General features: G+C 38.6%; 1 protein-coding gene across 13 annotated transcripts in view; it reads left to right on the forward strand.

Moving 5' to 3' along the window:
* Window positions 1–20,834, forward strand: part of ctbp2a (C-terminal binding protein 2a) — a 48,587-nt gene that overhangs the window by 15,625 nt on the left and 12,128 nt on the right. For 9 of the 13 annotated variants that reach the window (XM_082142760.1, XM_082142761.1, XM_082142772.1 and 6 more), the window contains one exon: window positions 3,181–3,216. The exons of 2 other annotated variants lie outside the window; for them this stretch is intronic. In XM_082142760.1, coding sequence (XP_081998886.1) covers window positions 3,181–3,216 — 36 coding nt within the window. Of the gene's footprint in view, window positions 1–3,180; window positions 3,217–3,353; window positions 7,353–18,561; window positions 19,167–20,834 lie in introns of those variants that run through there. 2 more of the 13 variants (XM_082142764.1, XM_082142771.1) reach the window with 2 other exon arrangements.

Consider the following 20,834-nt stretch of genomic DNA (forward strand, 5'->3'; position numbering starts at 1 on the left):
CACTAGCTGTTCAATAGTAGAACAAACGGTCTCTGAAGTGGTTATAAATTGGACTGCACTGTTTTCCCGAATGAATGTTGTAGCTCTGTATGTGTGCATGTACCAGGGTTGCTTTGCTGCTGAGAAGAAAAGAAATACAAGGCTTGTCATCACAATAAGTAGATTTTCTTTGCAGCTCTTGTGATCATAATGGAAGATTAGGTTATTCAATCAGATTATTACAGTAAAGATGACAAGTAAATGCTTAAAGGGTTAGTTCGCCCAAAAATGAAAATGATCCCATAATTTACTCGCCCTCAAGCAATTATATTATTTGTTATTTAAAAAAAATATCTTGGCTCTTCCAAGCTTTATAATGGGAGTGAATAAAGCCTGAGTTTTTGTAGCCTAAAAAAGCACGTCCATCCATCATAAAAGTAATCCATACGGCTCCAGGGGTTAATAAAGGCCTTCAGAAGCGAAATTTGTAAGACAATTATCCATATTTATCCCTTTATAAACTATAATCACTGTCTTCCGGTAATGGCCGTACGCGAGTAGTTCCAGCGGAAGAATGACCTCTGACCCGACGCATGACGCCGGTCACGAATTAGAAGTTTAAAACGAGAATTTTTAAATCAAAATCTCAGAGGATCTTGAGTTTGTTGTTTGAACTTCGAGATGCGTTTACTCTCACCTAAGCTTACGCAACGCCTACATCCTACGTCATGCGTCGGGTCAGAGGTCACTCTTCAGCTGGAACTAGACTCACTTCCGCAAGCCAGTGATTATAGTTTATAAATATGGTTATAAATATGGATATTTTTCTTACACAAACGCATGGCTTCGCTTCAGAAGGCCTTTATTTACCCCTGGAGCTGTATTGATTACTTTTATGATGGATGGATGTGCTTTTTTGGGCTTCAAAATCTCAGGCTCTATTCACTCCCATTATAAAGCTTGGAAGAGTCAGGATATTTTTTAATATAACTCCGACTGTATTCGCCTGAAAGAAAAAAGTCATATACACCTAGGATGGCTTGAGGGTGAATTTTTGGGTGAACTAACCCTTTAATACCCTTGCTAGAAAACCAGGTCAGACCATTATAAGATGGTCAAGCTGTTTTTCTGAAATATAGTATCTGGTTTGTTTCTGTAATACCAACAGGGTCTACTAGACCAAACCAGCTTGCTCAAAATGGTTTACCTGGTCAAACTACTAGATGGTTGTCCAGCTTATCAACTATCTAGACCAGCTCAGACCAGCTAATGGCCATCTAAGACCATTGTTGTAATTGTTAACTGAAGTTAAATAAATATTTTTTTGTAATTAAAATAATTTTTAAATAAAATATAAATATTAGATAAAATATTTAACGTAAAAAACGTACTAACTGAAATACATTATTTTATGTAAAAAAAATTATAAATATAAAATTGAAATAAAAATAAATTACAGCTAATAAAAAAATAGTGTAAACTAAAATGAAAAATAAAAACTAATTCACAGAACATTTCTTTTAATCCAGGGTGAGTTGTTCTTGGTGTAACAAATTGAGGCGCATACTTAGAACATTCAGTCTATAAGAAACTTAAAAATATATGCACACAGTATATACCACATTAGGAACAAAAAAGAGAGTAAATTAGTCAAAGTAATGTTTCATTTCACCGCATTCTGCTTTTAATCACTTCATATAATCTCCTTTTTTTTATGAATTAGTTACCCTCAAAGAGCTCTTGTATTAGTAGTCATGTATAAAATTGCTTACACATGTATTCCCAGATAGGCAGAGACGCTTGTTGAAGCCAAACATCCCACGGGGTTTTGTATTAGATTAGTCGCAGTCTCTCGGGCACAAAGGATTTATGAAAATTCTCTCTCTTTTCCTTTGTTTCTGTCTCCCGGTCTTTCTCTCTTTTGTTCCTTAAAGTTCTGCAGAAGGATAACTAAAAAGACACTGTTGCCATGATACTGCTCTCCTTGATTTTTCTGTTGTGATGTAACTGTACAGATCCATGATGTTTTTCTTTTTTGTAATTTTATTGCTGTTAAGAGAAGGAAGGACTCTTCCAGAGAGATTTGATTTGATTTGGCTGTATGTATTACATACTTTCTGTTCCAAAACCAAGTGAACTTGTAAGGAATCAACGCAAAAAGTTTTGTCTATGTATTTTTATGCTTATTTGAATATTCGTGCCATTATATCAGCAACATGATAAATTCTGAAATTAGTTATTAGGATCGAATCTCCCAAGTTTAGCACTTTTTGTGTGTCGTGTCTTTGTAGAGTATACAATTGGGTCACTTATGACAAGGAAGCTATATTTGGTCTTGGGACTTGTTTGCAATCTGGAAATGGTAACGTACACCGGTGTTGTTAATTCTAAACAACAGGTTTAAAGCCAAAGTGAAATTCCCGCCATAGCTGTATTAAAGGCATCAAAGTCCGTTTTATAATAGTGAAATGATCAAAACGAGGCATAGTGCTGGAAAGTCACTTTAAAACTGTGCACAGCTTTAGACGATATCAAAATGCAGGATGGATCACAATGGCGAAGAATAGTTGGAGAATATGCCCTATTAATTTTATCCTCTCAAGTCTTTCTCTCGCCCTCTCTCTCCATCTCTCTTTCTCTGGTGTTTGTGGGGATCAGGAAGGATTTGGGTGGAGTGTTTCAGTGGCAGGTGGGCAAAATCTGTTCACAAAAAAGCTCTTTCTAAACCGAAAACTCAAGATTCAACTGTTAGCGTTCATATTGTTGGAATGTTTTCCATGAAACACATATTTGCAAGGCTTTTGATATTGTAGTATTATTTGATGTCCCAGATTTCCCCCCTTCACCCCCTGTGGGTTTTAGAATGCTTATCTTAATAACATAGCCATGCTTTCTCAGTGGGGAATAGCAAAACATGGGGTGATGGTTTCTTTGTTTTTTTTTAGACATTTATTCAACATAAACAGGGTCATTGTAATATTAAAGGGACAGTTCACCCAAAATGAAAATGCTGTCATAGTTTACCACAGCCTCATGTCATTGTAAACCTGTATGCATTTCTTTCTTTTGCAGAACACAAAAGAAGGTATTTTAAAAGAATGCTGGGGTCCAAACAACATTAGGACCCATTGACTCTCATTTTATGGACAAAAATCCACTGAGACAATTTTTTTTTTTAATGTCTTCTTTTGTGTTTCACAGAAAAAGAAAGTCATCCAGGTTTGGAACGGCATAAGAGTGAGTAAATTTTGACGTGTTTCTAAGAAATTATAGCATCCTTATCATGGCTCGCTAAATCAGAAGAAGAGAAGGCGAGGTGGATGCAGCCGGTAGAAGAGAAGTAACCCCCCCCCCCCCCCCCCCCCCCCCACACACACACACACACACACACACACACACACACACACACACAAGCCAAGTAGTATTAGCACTGGGACGTCTGGCAACCAAAATGTATCACCGCCCTTCCCAACGGGCTATCTTAAATAGTGAAGTAAAATTCCTTCCTTGATTCGTGTTGTTCACTCTCTTGACTTATTTAAAGGAAAAATATGATCACGAAAGTTTATGATCATGCTGATTTGTCTGAAGTGCAAATGCTACTTGACTTGTGTGTGTTTACTTCTCTTCTTCCGGCTGCATCCACCTCGCCTTCTCTTCTTCTGACATTTGGAATAGACAATTGTTACTGCCATCCCCTGTAAATGAGTGTTGTTCTCATATAATTTACTTTTGCTAAGTGATAGAGATTGGATGCGCAGTAGAGAAAATTGCAAAAATTGCTGACTGTGTGTGAATATGTTAAGAGGCGCATGGATTTATGCTGGTATTTCAGTTCTACTCAGCCAAAATAGACAGACCAGGATGAAAAAGGGAAAGCCAAAGAAAAGCAGACCACCATTCCTATCCAAATTTCTACTTAAAAAAATATATTATTTTTTTTGGTCTAGTTAAATTCATTTCGGGCTACCAAAAGCCCTGCTTATGTAATGCTCACGGAAAGCGGTATCGTAATTTGCATCAGATCTGATGTAATGTAGTAATGAAGCTGTTTTTTTTTGTTTTTTTTGCATCAGTATTGTGATCCATACGTTTTATGACCTAATTTTTGGTGTGCTGTACATGGTATTTGGAGGCAGTGGTTCATAGAGCTGCACTGGTGTCAGCTCGGGTCATAATGTAATAGATGAGTGGTGATCCTGGATCTCTGCATTTGCATAGCTCTGCAGGCATTGCTGGTCCATCATAGGATTACTGTTCAATCAGGATTTGACGTTTCCTGACAGTGCTACACGATATTGCCCTGCTGCATTAGCTCTGTACTAGTTTCACTGGCCCACCTCTTGGAGTCCAGCAAAGACCTCCTGCTCAATGCCAGCTGGCTAGGCTTTTGAAAGAAACACAGACCACCTTGACCATTGGCTTCAGGTAAGTGTGTCTGCGGCAGCATGTGTTCCTGACTTCCTGTCCAAAGGGATTTCATTGTGTTCATTATCATCAGGGACACATTTTGTGTGTGTTTGAATGTGACATCACAAGGGGCAAGAGTGGATTTAAGCTGGCTTTATTTGGTCTGTAATCCCTCATAGCAATCTGAATGAGTAAAATGTTTGGAGTTGGAGCGGATCAGCTTCGCTGGATTATCACAAGCCCCTGCCTCCCCCACTCCAACCCTCCCCTTGTTAAAATTTTCCTTCCTGTCTCTCCGTTTTCTCTCTTTTTCTTTCCCTCTGTCTGTTCACGCTTGTCACTTTGCATTGCCAGAATGGAGTAGTCAGGCAGGCTTCACCTACCAACGTTATTTGTGAGAGCGCCTGGTGTCCTCTTTCCTGCTTCCATCACCACCAGCAGTATTCCCCAGATTAATTATTCACCGGTCGCCAAGCAAGAGGAGCCATTTGATAGCCAGACCTTGCCACTGTGATAGAGACGGGAGACAGAAATTACAACTGGACCTCAGGTGAAAAGCAATATCTTCTGTTTAAATTTTTTCTTCCATACTCCTTCCTTTCACCACTTGACATCAGCCTGCAACTAGGAACTTAAAGGAAAACCTCTCTCCTTTTTCTTCCCTGTGAGTAAGGTATATCTATTCCTCATGTTGATCTCCAGTAAGCAGTTGCCGATCGGCCGCTCCCAGAGCTGGGACACGCTGGGTGGGAATGAGGGTCATTGGGAGCGCAGTGACAGTGTTTACGAGCAGCAGGCCCGGATGGCTGGTCGACGCAACTCGCTGAGCTATGGAGCAGATACAGGAGGGGGATGGTACGAGCCACCGCCTGGAGTGCGTCCTCCTGACCTCGATTTGAAAAGGGAGCCAGACTCCTACCAGCATTCTCTTTACAACCAAGGTTATTTGGATCGTCCGGACCCACGTAACATAAGAAAAAGCTCCGTTCCTGAGTTGAACAGCCATTACGATCGACATTCCATGGCTAACCGTGGTTCCCTGCCACACCATGACTACTATCAGCAAGACCCAGGCATGCCACCTCGGCCAACAGACGGTTTCTATCGTGGAGAGCAACCTCATTCTCTCAATAGGTCATCAACACATTATGGAATGATGGCAGGTCCTCGGCAACAGTGGGAACAGAGTTCAGGAGGCCGGCCTGGTTCTGCTGCCCCAACACCTGGCATGCCTCCTCCCCCACCTCCAAGTTCTCATGACATGGGTCGTATTTATAGGGAAACATCCCTGCCTGGACCCCCACCTGCTACTCCTGGCACAAAAATGATGCAGGATGGGCAGCGCATTCCAAGCCGAGCACCATCTCCAGCTCGTTATATAATGGAGCCAAATTCTCCCCGTTACGGTACTGAGCCACCTGCCTCTCTCACTAGCCATTACAGTGACGTTAACGGAAGGCCGATTGATCAGCCAGCAGCCACTTGCCTGGTGGTTGATCCAGCTGCTCAAGGAATGGATGGAACTACCCGAGGTATGGTCATGCATCTGGAAAACCCCTCACCATACACCATACAGCAGCAACAGCAAGCTCAACAACAAGCTCAACAGCAAGCGCAACAGCAAGCGCAGCAGCAAGCGCATCAACAAATGCAACAACAAATACAGCAGCAGCAAATGCAGCAAGTTCAGCCAGTGCAGCAAATGCAGCAAGTTCAGCCAGTGCAGCAAATGCAGCAGGTTCAGCCAGTGCAGCAAATGCAGCAAGTTCAGCCAGTGCAGCAAATGCAACCAGTGCAGCAAGTTCAGCAGGTACCACAGGTTCAGCCAGTGCAGCAAGTTCCACATGTGCAACCCATGGCACCTCCAAATCCTATCTACACTCCAGTTCCCTCTACAGCCCTTGCCCCTGTAACCACTCCTGCTCTGTTACCACAACTTCCTGCTCAGCCTTTTACTCCTGCTCCTCCTCCCACTGTCCCTCAGACCCCAGTGGTTCCTGTAGACCCTAAAAAAAATGCAGACCCTGAGTTTCTGGCATTGCTGCAAAAAGAGGGCCTCTCGGAAAGCACCATCACTTCTCTGCTGCAGCAGGGCTTTGACTCCACTGCAATGTTGGCTGTTATGGAGGAAAATGATGTGCGTTCAGTGGCCCCCAACTTGGGCCAAGCCAGGGTTCTGTCTCGTGTTGTGCTTAGTTGCAAACGACCACCTGAAATCCTTCCTGCTACCCCCCCTCATCCCAGTATTCCAGTACGTGGCAGATCCAACAGCTTTAGCCATCGTAGTGACATTTATGCACACCAGCCGCCGCCCTTGACTCCGGGCTTGGAGTCCCAGTATATGCAGCCACCCTCTACCCCCATGCAGACTGTATCTGCAAGGATGGGTGAGGGCTATAGCCGGAGACCCAGCAGTGCTCCCTCCCAGCAGCTTCTAGACCAGACCAGTGGGTATCCTGGAGCCAGGTCTGCAGGAGCATACAGTGGTTCTGTGGTTCCAGTCCAGCCTCGCCCATTGTCAGGCTACAATCCGCATACTGGCTTGTCCATGTCACATATGACTGCAATGTCCCAACACGTAGGCATTCCATCACATCTGCCAGTAATGCCATCACAAATGGCAATCCATGCAATGCCACAGCCTTTGCCAGCACTGCCTGCAGTTCCCCAACCAATGACCATGCCTGCTTTGGCACCCCAGCAAGCTCCGAAGGCATACACAACCAACTATACTGTACCAATGGAGTTGTTAAAGAGGGATCGAAGCTTGGCCACAATGTCTCCTGTGCCCAGTCCCCATGTAAGCCCACAAGTAATGCGCAGGGCTGGAGTGTCCTCAGACGGAGCCCTAGTACCTGTTGGTAGTGCCGGTCCAGGTCAAAGTGTGAGTCTGGCTAATCAGAAGCTCAGCCGGCGTACTGGACCTCCGGTCATTGTCTCCACTATGGCATCGCCGGACACAAGTAAATCAAAGCCCTCTTCCATTACCTTTTTCACATTCTCCTATCTTCCCCTCCTCCACCCTCTCTAGTGCTTCAGCTCCTAACTGTCTGTGTCAGATTGAGTGTGTCTGAATCATATGATTGTAGGTTCATTGATTCAAGTTACATTTTTCCCTTTGAACTTCACTTTTTAGAAGTGCTACACAGATACACCTCCTTTGAAGAATAAACAGTGCTCTTTGTTTTGTTGCTGAAAAAGTAGTGAATTGAGTTGCTAATGATTTTATCAGACCATCCAGTACTGAGATATCATCCCTGTTCCTTCCTTTGTCTAATGTTGAGCAAGACTCATCTTATATTATTATAGATTATTCTTTCAGATCAAAGCTAGCTTTTGGAGCTAGTTTGGCTTTGTTTTGTTCCAGATCAGATGCAGCTTTTTTTGTACATAAAAGATTAGAATTTTAATTTTTTTTGTTATTATTTAGCGTGTCATACCTTATCATTGCAGAACCGCATACCACTGAATATTGTTTTTTTGTCTAGCACAAGCTCATTTAAAAGTAAACTTACTTTGGACTTTCTTTTTTACTATGAGTGACATAGTAATTATGTGTTTTCATTATGTTGCCATGTGGTTCAGTGGCCTGTTATGTTATTTGTCAGTCACATTTATGCATTATTATCCATTATCAGCTTCAGGGTGTCACTGAATGTTAGACTGTGTTTTTTTTATGGCTTGGAATTATATATTACATATTGCTTTAATATTATTTATGTTCTCTTGTAGGCGTCTCTAAATGAATTTGGAGTGACATGTCTTATTTTTTATTCTCATGGTTTGTCTTTGCCAGTTTAAACCTCTGTCACTATCTGCCCGTCGATGCTGATCTGTTTGACTAAGATACTGTGAGTGAAGTGTAGCCTGTCAGTTAGTGGTAGAGCCACTTGATACATGTTTGATGTGAATTGTCACTTTGAGGCATATATAGGCAAGATCAGAATGATGGACTGGACCAGCACAAGGGAGAGAGTGACAGTTTACGGTCTTTGCCAAGCACAAACTTCAATGGGAAATTTCAATGTGAGAAATAACTGAACATGTAGTTCATCTACAGTTGAGGGACATTATTTACACGACATTTAAGCAAAGCAATTATCATAATGCAAAAAATAGTCTTTTCATTATTGAAATGCAAAACCGTTATTTTAATTGTAAATGATTTGTATGTCTTGATAGTATTTGTCAATCTGCTTTTATGTTCATTTAAATAAAAATTTAAAACATTGTGAAACAGTAATTTAATGAGAATCAATTGCACAATTTAAGGGCTCAGATGCATTACATTAAGCGGAATTTGCTTAATTAGAATGAATATAAACAGAAAATAATGTCACAAAATAAAAATTAAGTCTATTTAGGATTTTTGCATTATGCAGAAATATACAGTATTTGTAATTCATTCAAATGTTGTTGCAGGACTGATGTTGATGTTGCATGTTTTGCAGATAGTGCTAAAGACTGTAAAGGGTTATGGCGTCATGTTTCTGTATTCTTGAATCCCACCTGGTGCAGCTGGTGTAAGAGACAGTTTCCAGCCCACATTGGCTGTTTCAGAACGATGTCCAGTGACTGCACTGAAGGGGGAGGGGAGGCAGCGCAGGGAGTTTTACTTTGAGCCGAAATGGAGATGCAGTGTCAGACCCCGGCAGGAAATTAAACAACACATCACCATAGTCAGGCTAATCACATTGTGGTGATAGTAATCAGAGTGTATGGATATGATTGGAGAGCCTCTGGGGTGGGAGAGAAATGAGCAGTGATAAACATTATTAAAGGCTGCCTGGTTCAGTGCCTGGTTAGCAAGCAGCTTCAGTAGGGTTGGGCAGTATGACCAAAATCTCGGTAGAAGTTATTATACTCAAGGCTTGACTTTAAATCTTTTGCTCACCAGCCACTGTGTCTAGTGGTTTTCCAAAGTTACTAGCCACTCAGCATTTTCACTGGCCATAATTTCGACATTGATAACATGGGGAAAATCTGCCATATAGATTCCATTATACTGTTACACATGCATTTTTTGTGTAACTGTTTATGTTAATTTAAAACATATTTGACAGTGTTTACGTGTATACTCACCAAGACCAGCATTTTGACTGTTTATGCGCAATAAGCAGCAAAAAAGAACTCAATTTAGTACTGAGAGGCGGCTTTATGTGCGTGAGCACAAAATCTGCGGGAATGAGTAAAATTATGAGCAATCCCATGCCGAAATCCAAGCCCTGTAACACCAACAATATTCATTTGAAGCAAATGAAACGAGTGAGTACACTGAAATACACCCACATTTGGTGGGTTGGCGGGTGTTAAATGTTAGATAACCATTATTAAGCTATTTTTTGGGGGGATAATCCAGTAAAATAAAAACTTGGCTGATCTACAACATTATAGTGCAAATGTTTTTGTTTTTTTTGTGTGTACATGGGCAAGTCAGTTGTTGGAGGACTGGTTGACTATCCCTAGAATAGAGGACAGATAGCATCATAATCTTTTAACTCTCCTTTTTACGACAGTCTCTAATCCACGGCTTCCTGTCTATCTCATGCATCCTCTCGTTTCGTTTCTCTTTCAAAGGCTTCCATTTTCCCTTGGTGTCTTTTTGCCTCCCTTTGCTTCTGTTACACCTCTGCCGTCTCACTTGAGTTAATGGGTTTAGCTGGCTTTCGTTCCATGTAATGAAACCATTTCTCCAGTGCCCTAGTCATCTCTGACTCCAGATGTTTCAGGTTGGATAGAGTCAGAGTACATTGCTCATGTCCTAAACATCTGCGAAAACCCCCAGTGGGCAAGCGGTCTCGAGCAGAATATGAGCGCTTCTCTTATGCACAACAAAGTCATTTGCATGTGGGTGATGGTTGTTTGTTTAGCCAGTAATTTCGTCTGCTAATGGACAGGCTGTAGACTGCGGGCTCGCAGGGTATTCCTTAATTGTGTGTTGCTAGGTGACCTGTTTTTGATAGCAATGACTGCTCTGAATTTTTTTTTTTCAAATTATAATTAGTATTATTGTGCTCTCTCTTTTAGAAAGCATGCACATACACCATAATGTATCATTTCTTACGGTCTAATACATCTCAATGAACTGATCTGAAAAGAGCCTGCTTCCTTATTCCTTTACCATATATGGTCATTCCAAATGCCCCCAAGACTAATTGCGTCTATATATGGACATGCTGGGGCAACCCTGGCAAAAGACCTTCCTTTCTAGTAAGAAGGGATTATGTAGCCATGGCGATGGGTGTCACGGTCAGACCGTATGAGAGTGTTCCAGGTCAGGTGTGTCCATATGTTTGCGTATTGTCGTTTGTGCTTTTTTGTATCTGGTGTATTATTTGATATTGATTTTTGATTCTTTTGAAGTTCTTTTTTGAACGAGAGCTTTTAGGACTGAGGCGTTTTGAGTGATCATCCTGTAGTCTGGGATAAGCCGCTCCTGGTCATGGATCAGAAGTGTTACGCTGAAAGGACGCTTCATGGTACGCTTTACTCTAGTGTAGGCTGTTTAGTTGAACTATTTAATTCTAGGCCACAGTGTTTCTTTATAGTCATAGTTAGTGTTTATGTTAGTGTTTATGCTAGATTCTGTGTAATGAAATCTAGCATCAGAGTCACTTTGCCATCGGCTCGACAATTAGCATGTGATTTGTTTTCAGTCTCTGAAAGAGAATCAACATAATATATATATTTATTTTTTTTCGTAAAGGTGACTTTATAGTTAAATAGATTGAAGGACATGACCAATCACAATTCAGAATGAAAATATTGTGGTGCTGTCATCACTTTGTTTTGTTTACATTTTAAATGGTCTTGAAACATGAGTCTAGCTTGGTATAACTAGATAAATAGTTGGCATATTTAAGGCTAAAAGGACCAAAAGTTTGAATGAACTAAGCTTTTTTTGAACATGTATAATGGGATTACTAAGGTTTATAAAAAGAAAAAAAGGTTTATTTGGAGGAACCTGTTGCATATTTTGGTAGATGGATATAGAAATGATTCAGTACCATGATATTTATCAAATTGTGGTATTTCGCCATATGGATTTTTTGGGGTGTATAAAACATTAAGCAGCAAAAACTATTTTCAGCATTGATAATAATCAGAAATGTTTCTTGAGCAGCAAATCAGCATATTAGAATGATTTCTGAAGGATCATGTGACACTGAAGACTGGAGTAATGATGCTGAAAATTCAGCTTTGCAACACAGGAATAAATATTTTTTTTATATTTATTAGAAATGGAAAACAATTGTTTTAGATTGTTTCTGTTTATTTTATTTTTGATTAAATAAATGCAGCCCTGGTAATGAAAAGAGACTTCTTTCAAAAACGTGTGTGTGTGTGTATTATATTCAGTTAAATTCAATAATCTGAAGTGGCCAAATACCAGTTTATGAATCTACCAGTTTATGAATCTACCAGTTTATGAATCTACCAGTTTATGAATCTACCAGTTTATGAATCGGCCAGTTTATGAATCGGCCAGTTGCTCATGGTATCTGATACCATTTCTGTAAAAAAAAAAATTGCAAGGCTCCATCCTTTTTTTTATTATATCAATTATTCTTTTTATATTTGCTGAAATTTTTGGGGGGATTTACCCAATTATCTTGATGTCTGGTAAAGTGTTATTCATATTACAGGTTTATTTAGCCTTGGCAAGACTGTCCAAGAGAATAAAGGTGATTGCTTCAACATAAAAATGGCTTGTATGCAGTCGGTGACCATTAATCTGTAGGAATTTGATCAGACAAAATCATCATGGAGTTGAGCAAAGAGAGGAAATAATGAATGAGAATGGAGGGCAGAAGACACTCAAAACCAAAAGTCATTTCAGTGCCCTTTTCTCCAACTCAGCATATTCATTTCATGAGCGTTTTAGAAATGAAAAGAGAAGACTGAGAGAGGGAATGAAAGAAAAGAGATTAGAGAGGTAAAATCCCACTAGCCATCTGTGTAGGACGGGCCCAGTGGGAAAGGACGGGGTGGGGGGGTTTGGGGTTAGCGGTCGCCATCAGAACATAATCCTGCAGAAATGAATGAATGCGTGCACTGTAATCCCTGTCTGCTGTAGGACAACTCATCTGACCTATCTCTGACGTTTACATCTGTCCCACATGGCATATTAGCATTAAAGAATCAGAAATTGGTGCGATATTGGTTTGTTTGAACGTATGAATAATCCATTTGCCCTGGAGCAGTGTGAAGACGAGAGCTGTATGTAAACAACTAGCGTCTGATATTTCTTCATAAAATGTTAAACAACTTGTGAATCACTTATGCTGTTGCTTTTTCATGTGTAAATCACTTTGGATAACAGCATTTGCTAGGCCTACTTGTAAATGTATACCACGTATTGCATGTGTGCAGTTTGTTGCAATTTGTCAACGTACTTCTTGCATGTTCAATCTGGCCCTTTCCTTTCTGTGTGCGTATACTAAATGTTTGCACAAAGTCACAGAGACCAAACGTTGACTGAACAAATGAGTGTCATGCTAGTGTTCGGCAGTAAAGATGTGCTGATGGAGAAAGAGATTCAGGCCAGTTAACAGAACGATCACTTGCTCTATTTGGCCAGTGCTGCGTCGCCACTGTCTCACGTATGCATGTGTTTTTATGCATTGCAAATTGAAACATTTGGTTTGCCAATACATTACATACATTGTTTGCATTGTTGTGTTGAAATTGCAAGAAAGATTCCCCGATTTGAAGCATTAGTTATTGTCTCATTGACATTCTTTGTCTATTGCATATAGCTGTATAATTTCCAGTATTATTGTTTTATTTTATTCTTTTTAATAAATGTATATATTATAGTATATACATTTATTTATCAATTTATAAATGTAATAAATAGAAATATCATGTTCTAAAGCATAACATTTATAATATGTATTATTATGATCTAAAATTATTGCTGTATGATATTACTATATAATTACTATATATATATATATACTATATAATTACTATATAATTATTTATATTATAAATACAATTATTTGTATATTGTTACATTAATACATTTATTATACTTTAAAAACATGTTCTGAAGCATTAAAACTAATTTAAATTACATAATTTTATAATTAAAGCTGCAGTCCGTAACTTTTTTGGGTTAAAATTTATCCAAAATACATTTTTGAGCAAGTACATAACCAGCCAGTGTTCAAAACTATCTGCTCACCTTAGCTCGATTCAAAACGGTAAGCTTGTTGTAATAATGTTTTTAATTCCAGTGGTACTGGTGGATTTCCGCGGGAAATTCAAGCATGTCTTTGCGTTATTACGTCACATCTGTACACATAAAGAAGGTGTCTCGGCTAGTAGGCTATGAGTGTGAGGATGTTGGAGGTGGAGATTTATAGCCTTTTCTCACAGCACTTGATATAATTAAACTTAGCAATTTGATGGCGGATCCAGAAAGGTTCAAACGACAATCACCAGTGACAACTGGAGATTCACCCGTTGTAAAATGCAAAAGACTTGGGACTTCTGAGTGGCTACAGAAAAAAAGAGACTGCAACCGGCCCGTGCGAAAACAAGGATAAATATCGGAAGGGCATTAAATCTAGTCATGATGTGCTGATGTTGTTAACATTAACAATTTGAGAACAAAGTATAATTTGCACGGTTTGACGTGATGTTATAAGTGATCGTTAGATTTAATCAGCGCGATTTACTGAAATGCTTTTTTTTCCTTAGTTGGTCAGAACAAAAGTGGATGTTACTCACTTGTTCAGACGACATTTTCTTATGTTGGTCATACTTCCAGAAAGTAGAATCTGTGATTGCGAATGCCAGTATCCACACCGGCGCGGCGACTGACAGCCTCTCCTCAAAACATTGGATTCATCCGCGCTGTGCCGTGCCGAGGCACAACCCGCGTAAAGTTGATAATTCCGCCAATAACTGCAATCGCAGATTTCAAACAAAGATGGCGACAAAGAGGAAAAACTACGGACTGCAGCTTTAAATTATGTAATGTATTTTTATTTAAAAATTAAAATATCAAATAAAAAAAAATATATATAAATTAAATACATTTATATTATATTTATTATTATTATAATTATATATTATGTTAATAATATATTTTTGTGGTGTGGTCTGAAAATATTGGGATGGCAAAAAGTATTCTGTAAATGTGAACAGAACCTGCATAATTCCACAGAGTTTAGAAACAGAGACTTGTACAATGCAATTGAGATGTGTATCTTTGTATAGAATGAGAGAACATGTGGATGACTGCAGAAGAGAACCCTTGTTCACAAAATTCTTTGTGTGTGTGTTAGAGAGAGAGAGAGAGAGACAGTGTGAGATAGCAAACAGGTCCCGGTGAATTATTCATTGTGAGAAAATGAAAAGGTCACGGAGATTGAGTTTCATTCGTAGATGGAGACGCAGATCTCTGTATGAACACAGACAGCGCAAGCAGATGCAGATGTTGGAAGGACCAGAAATTGTTTAGCACTTCAATTCAATGCAAACTATGAAGGAAAAAAGACATGAAAGAATCGTCTGATGCTGTGTTGTATGAATGTCTATATTCCTGCAAGGACAGATTTTGTACACTGAACATCTGCTCAGAGAAACTTGTTCAAGTCATTGTGTAATGATGTTTGCAACCTGTTTTGCTTCCGTAATGTGATGTCTTAACTAATGAAATGAAATGTTGGGTGGGTTTGTGAAATGATTGGATTGTGTAAAGTGGGCGTTGCGTATCAGGACAGTCTGGTGACTGAAGGGGAGGAGCCATAATAAGAGCGATTGGTGACAGTAACATGCATTAGTGAATCATTCACGTGCATTTTTTATTTTTTTTTATTTTTTTATACTTTAACCATGTGAGTGTGTTTGTTTGTGCACGTGTGTGTGCTTTTGCTGTAACTCTTTCCCTAATGTTAAGCACCATCACCTCCATAAAGAGCCTCTGTCTCTAGTGTAACAAAACACAGCTGTGTGTGTGTGTGTGTGTGTGTGCGTGCATTGTAAACCTCTCATTCCCTGGTCCAATCTCTCGTTCAGAAGGCCAGATGGCTTCTGTCATATAGAGAACTGACAGAATGAGGGAGCGAGAGAATGTGAAACTAATGAATAGAGGAAAAAAAGTATTTTGGGGAATGAAACGGAGTGAGAGATCACATCTGCTGTGAGTGTGTTCACTTCAGGAGTGTAAGAATGAAGATTGAACACTGTGCTAATTATCTGTGTTAACGTGTTGTTTGTTTTCTCTTGTTTGGGCACCACACCGGGTCTACTTACACACTCTTAAGTAATAGTAGAGATTTCACGTCATTGTTTAATAATGTAGGCTAAGGATGTCGTTTCCGCAGCTCCAAATGGAATCGCATTCTAAGTTTTGGCTGGGAGAAGTTTGTCTGAACAATTAAGGCTGGAAGAATGTTCACAAATTGTTTGAAAATAGTCATATTTTTGCAGTAAAATCAAAATGACTTAAATCAAAAAAGTATTTGAAAGGATTTAAAGAAGCCATATTGATGAAGCCACTTCATGTCTTGGTGAAAAAATCTAATAATGTTTTCAATCTAACAATTGTATTTATTTATTTTATTTATTTTATGTGCTTGTTTGAAGGGCATATATATATATATATATATATATATATATATATATATATATATATATATATATATATATATATATATACTTTATTTCCCTATTAATATATATAACATTTTTGGTGAAACTGTGCAGCCCTTCAAACAAGCACATCAAATAAATAAATACTATTGTTATCAGAAAAATCATTATTTTATGTATATAAATATTTAACAAAAGAAGAAATATTACTTTTGGAGAATTTCACTGTAAAATAAAAAAAAATATTTAATGAAAAATTAGTGACAATTTTGTTTTACAGTAGCCTACAATTTCTTCATTTTAAACTGTTAAACCATCAAGCTTTGTTGAGTGCCACAGTGTCAAGTGCCAAGCTTCGACTCACAGCGCTTATGTTTATTTAATTAAATTGTAGCCTTTGGAATTTGATAATCGCCCTAAGCCATATTGTAATTTTAGTTTTATTTCGATTCATTGTGCCGCCCTACCATATTCATGCTTTTGTAGTTTTTCCCTGAAGTCCACTTATGAGGTCAGTCAAGGTTTTAATGCCCCAAAAGCAGAGATAATTAAGTTTTTCATGCCACCCTCGCTCCGATCCTTTTAAAGGACCCCATAAAAAAAAAAAAGGCTGTTTTTGCTACTTTCCCTTTAAAGCATTATTTAAATGACCTCTGTTATGATTGGCTAACTGGTGTACTCCACACTCTCATACATCAAGGTGTGGTAAGTTGCTGAATACTAATCGGTAACGATATGTAAATGAGGGAGGTCACGTGTTAATGAGCTCATCAAAACCACAAGGATTTCTGAATGCAACATTATTTACAGATTCGTTTTTATAAATGTTCAGTTTGAACTGGAGGAAGCTTTGTGTTGAGAATATACACTGTTTTATCTGAAATGTGCAAGGAAAATCCTGTTTTCTGTGGTATGTCCCTTGTAAGGCTGATATTGTGTTATCTCAAACTAATTGTGCTGATCTGGTTCCTCTGGCCAGCTGTGTGTTATATGACCCTCCACTCATGTGGTGACTGTTCAATTCCTTTCTCTGTGTGTATTTTCTGAAAAGTGAAGCGAATGTCTTGACTTTCACTGGAAATCCTGTTAAGTGCTTTGGGACGGTGTGTATTGGCCACTGTGACAGTGTGTTCATATGGACTTAAGTAGCTTAAAATCACTCATTCAGCTCAACTGTACACAACATGAGCAGCTCCACATCTTTGTGTCTGTGTCTCTGCACAATGCAGTGTACATGAACCTTCCTTTCAGTCATTCTTCTTCATTTAGAGTTGATGTTCATTAATAAGTTTGCTCATTTGTTTGGTTGCTAGTTTGTTTGTTTTCTACTATTTCCTTTCATTTGTTTGTTCATTTGTTTTTTTGTTTGTTGGTACATTTGTTTGTTTAAAACAATTTGACATTCATTCATTCATTCATTCATTCATCAATTGTTTGGTCAGTTTGTTCATGTTATCTTTTTATAGTTTGTTCTTTTATTTGGGTCTTCTTAGTTCTTTCATTCATTAGTTTGTTCGTTTTTTAGTTTGTTCTTTTGTTTGGGTCTTAGTTCTTTCTTTTCATTCATTCATTCATTCATTCATTCATTCATTCATTCATTCATTCTTTGGTCATTTAGTTTGTTCTTATTTTCTTTTTATAGTTTTTTCGAGTCTTAATTCATTCATTCATTCATTCATTCATTCATTCATTCATTCATTTATTCATTCATTTATTTATTCATTCATTCATTCATCCATCCATCAATTGTTTGGCCAGTTTGTTCATGTTTTCTTTTTATAGTTTGTTCAGGTCTTAGTTCATTCATTCATGCATTCATTCATTCATTCATTCATTCATTCATTCATTCATTCATTCATTCATTTTCCCTTTTTTTCATTCATTTTGTGCAATGATGCTTTTTCTTTAATTATATTATTCAAATGTGTGTCTGTTTTTTCTTTCATTAATTTGACGTTTGTTCATTCATTCATTCATTCATTCATTTCATTTTTGTTCATTAGTTTGCTGTCAGTGTCATTTTCTTTGATTTATTAGTTTGTTTGTTGAGGTCTTTGGTTTGTTCAGTTGTTTGTTGTTTTTTGTCTTTGATTGTTGAATCATTTTGTTTATTCAGACATTTTTAGTCTTTCATTCAATCATTCTTTGTTTATTTGTTTGGTCCTTCAGTTTTTTCCCCCATTTATTTGTTTGTTAATTTGTTTGATGTGTATTATGTTATTTTTTTCTTTAATTAGTCCATTTCTTTATTACTTTGATGTTCTTTCATTTGTTCTTTTGTTAATTTTTCATTTGTTAGTTTAGTAATTTTTCATTTCTGTTTGTTTATTTGACAGTTTTTCTTCAACCCTTCATTTTGCTTTTCACAACACACACACACACACACACACACACACACACACACACACACACACACACACACATTAGTGTTCACATTACATAAACCAAATAAATACCATTTTAACAGAATGAAGTGACTGTAATTTTTTAGCATAGAGGGAGGGTGAATAAAAGAGAGGTAGAAAGAGCAAGAGAAAATAAAAGAAAGAAAGGCAGGCGGAGAGATTTGAGTGGAAGGGAGAGGCTGGCAGTCTCTAACCACTGTGGTCTCCAAATCATAAATTTGTGAGCAAGGGAGTGCGGTTGAGAAAAAAAAAAGGAGTGGGTCGAAAAAAAGAGCAACAGAAGGGGGAGTGATTGGAAGCGTGAGGAGTGGAACGGCACAACTCGTTTGCACTGGCACTCGTGTGGGAATTTTTGACCCTCTCCCTCTTTCCGTGACTCTCCTCGACTCGGCCAGGCGTAATTACTCCTCTCCTTTTTAACCTTGAGAGGTCTGTTCTAAAATGAGACGAGAGGGGGGGATGAAAACGGCAATCAAGATGGACAAGCCGAGAGTGAGAGGCTAGAACGAGGGATGAAAACAACAGGCTCCTCTGTCCGTCTCTGAACGCTTTCGTTCCTGACCGAAGAAGAGCAGATATCTCCGCTTACCCACATATGGGGGAGTGAGCGAGTGAGCGAGCGACAGACAGGCAGCGAGAGGAGGGATACCCCCAGGACACAATCACAGGAGAACGCTTTTTCTCTGCCGCCTCCCTCCATTTTTATTTCTCCCCTGTTTTTTGGGCTGCTCTTCATGGGAGGAATGTGGAGGCAGCATTTTTCAGGCAAGACGCATGTTTCTGAAATTGGCCAACAGCAAAAGTGTGTGTGTGTGTGTGTGTGTGTGTGTGTGCACGGTACTTGGTTTTTTGATGGTGTCACAAGCGCATGTCTTGGCTGCTGTCTGTGACACATCTGCAAACTAGTTCGGCATGTGTGTGCAAACACGCACAGTGCATTGTGTTCCTGACTCCTTATCATTAGTGAGTGTGTGTGTGTTTGCCAACTAAATCCCTGGCTAATAGATCAGGAGGGGTGGAGAGAGAAGAAAAAGTGACGCAGCACAGATACACTCTTATTAGACACTCATGCACCTGGTTTATTTCAGGACCTGGACGGTCACTCAGTGATCTGACCATTTTAACTCCTTTTCCTGCAAGTGTCTATTAGCTTTGGAGCAAAAAGTGTTTTTTGTTGTTTGTGTCTCAGTTGTGTGTGTGTGTGTTTGTGTGACGGTGAGAGATGATGTTGCTTGGTAACCATAAGCAGCAGTTGACAGTGAGGTGAGGCACTTGGCTGCCAGCTTTTTTTTTTTTTCCAAGATTGCTTGTATCTCACACACACACACACACGTACACACACACACACTTATTAAAATCACAGCGGCACACCTAGCAAGAAGTGTGGAAACTCACACATACTGTGTGATATACACGCTGCCATATTTAACACACACACACACACACACACACACACACACACACACACACACACACACACACACACACACACACACACACACAACATGCACAGATCCACGTCAACGCAACTCCATGGAAAAATCTCCTCATTTCCTTTTGTTTTTACAGACTTTTATTGTTCATGGGATTTCAAAGAGAGTATTACATTTCTCTCTCTCTCTCGCTCGCTCTCGCTCGCTCTCGCTCTCATTAGTTTCACATACATTAAAGTAATAGTTCACCCAAAACTAGAAATGTCATTATTTATTCACCTTCGCAACGTTACTTTGATTTCCTTTCTTCCGTTGAACGTGAATGGAGATGTTTGGTAAAATGTTCACCATCATATACTTTGCCAAAAAGGTCTGCACTAATTGCAAATATTCACATTTATTACGATGGCTTTGTATGAGGAGCATTTCCGCATCAATGATTGGTCACATGACATGCAAGAACCAAAAAATATATGTTCTTAGTATTTCTGTCTTGTTTTCCAGTACAAATATTTGAGCATTCTTGAATCTAGAAACGGTTTCTTGAGAAGCAAAAGTCTTGTTTCCTGAAAAATGTTTAATTAAGCGAGTTTATTCTTAAAACAAGAAATATGCTGGTGAGGTAATAAAAATAAACTCATTTCAAAGGGAGAACTGGATTATTTTTCTCACCCCATTGGCAAATATTTTTTCTTGTTTTAAGCAATTTTTTTTAGATATTTATAATGGAAAACAAGACAAAAATACAGAGTAAGAAAATCATTCTTTGCACTGTTGATATTAAATGTACGATACACTATATTTGAAAGTATGTGATCGCAAATTCAAGATTCAAAAGATTTGGCGGAAGAAAATATATATTTTTAATGACTTATGAACCATATGAACTACATGATGCTCTTGTTTGTCTTTTTTTTTTTTTTTGCTTGATGGTCACCATATGTTTACATTGTATGAAAAAACAATGTTAAAATTCTTAGAAATATTACTGTGTTCCGCG

The sequence above is a fragment of the Leuciscus leuciscus genome (assembly GCF_965113295.1).
Source record: "Leuciscus leuciscus genome assembly, chromosome: 17".
NCBI lineage: Eukaryota > Metazoa > Chordata > Actinopteri > Cypriniformes > Leuciscidae > Leuciscus > Leuciscus leuciscus.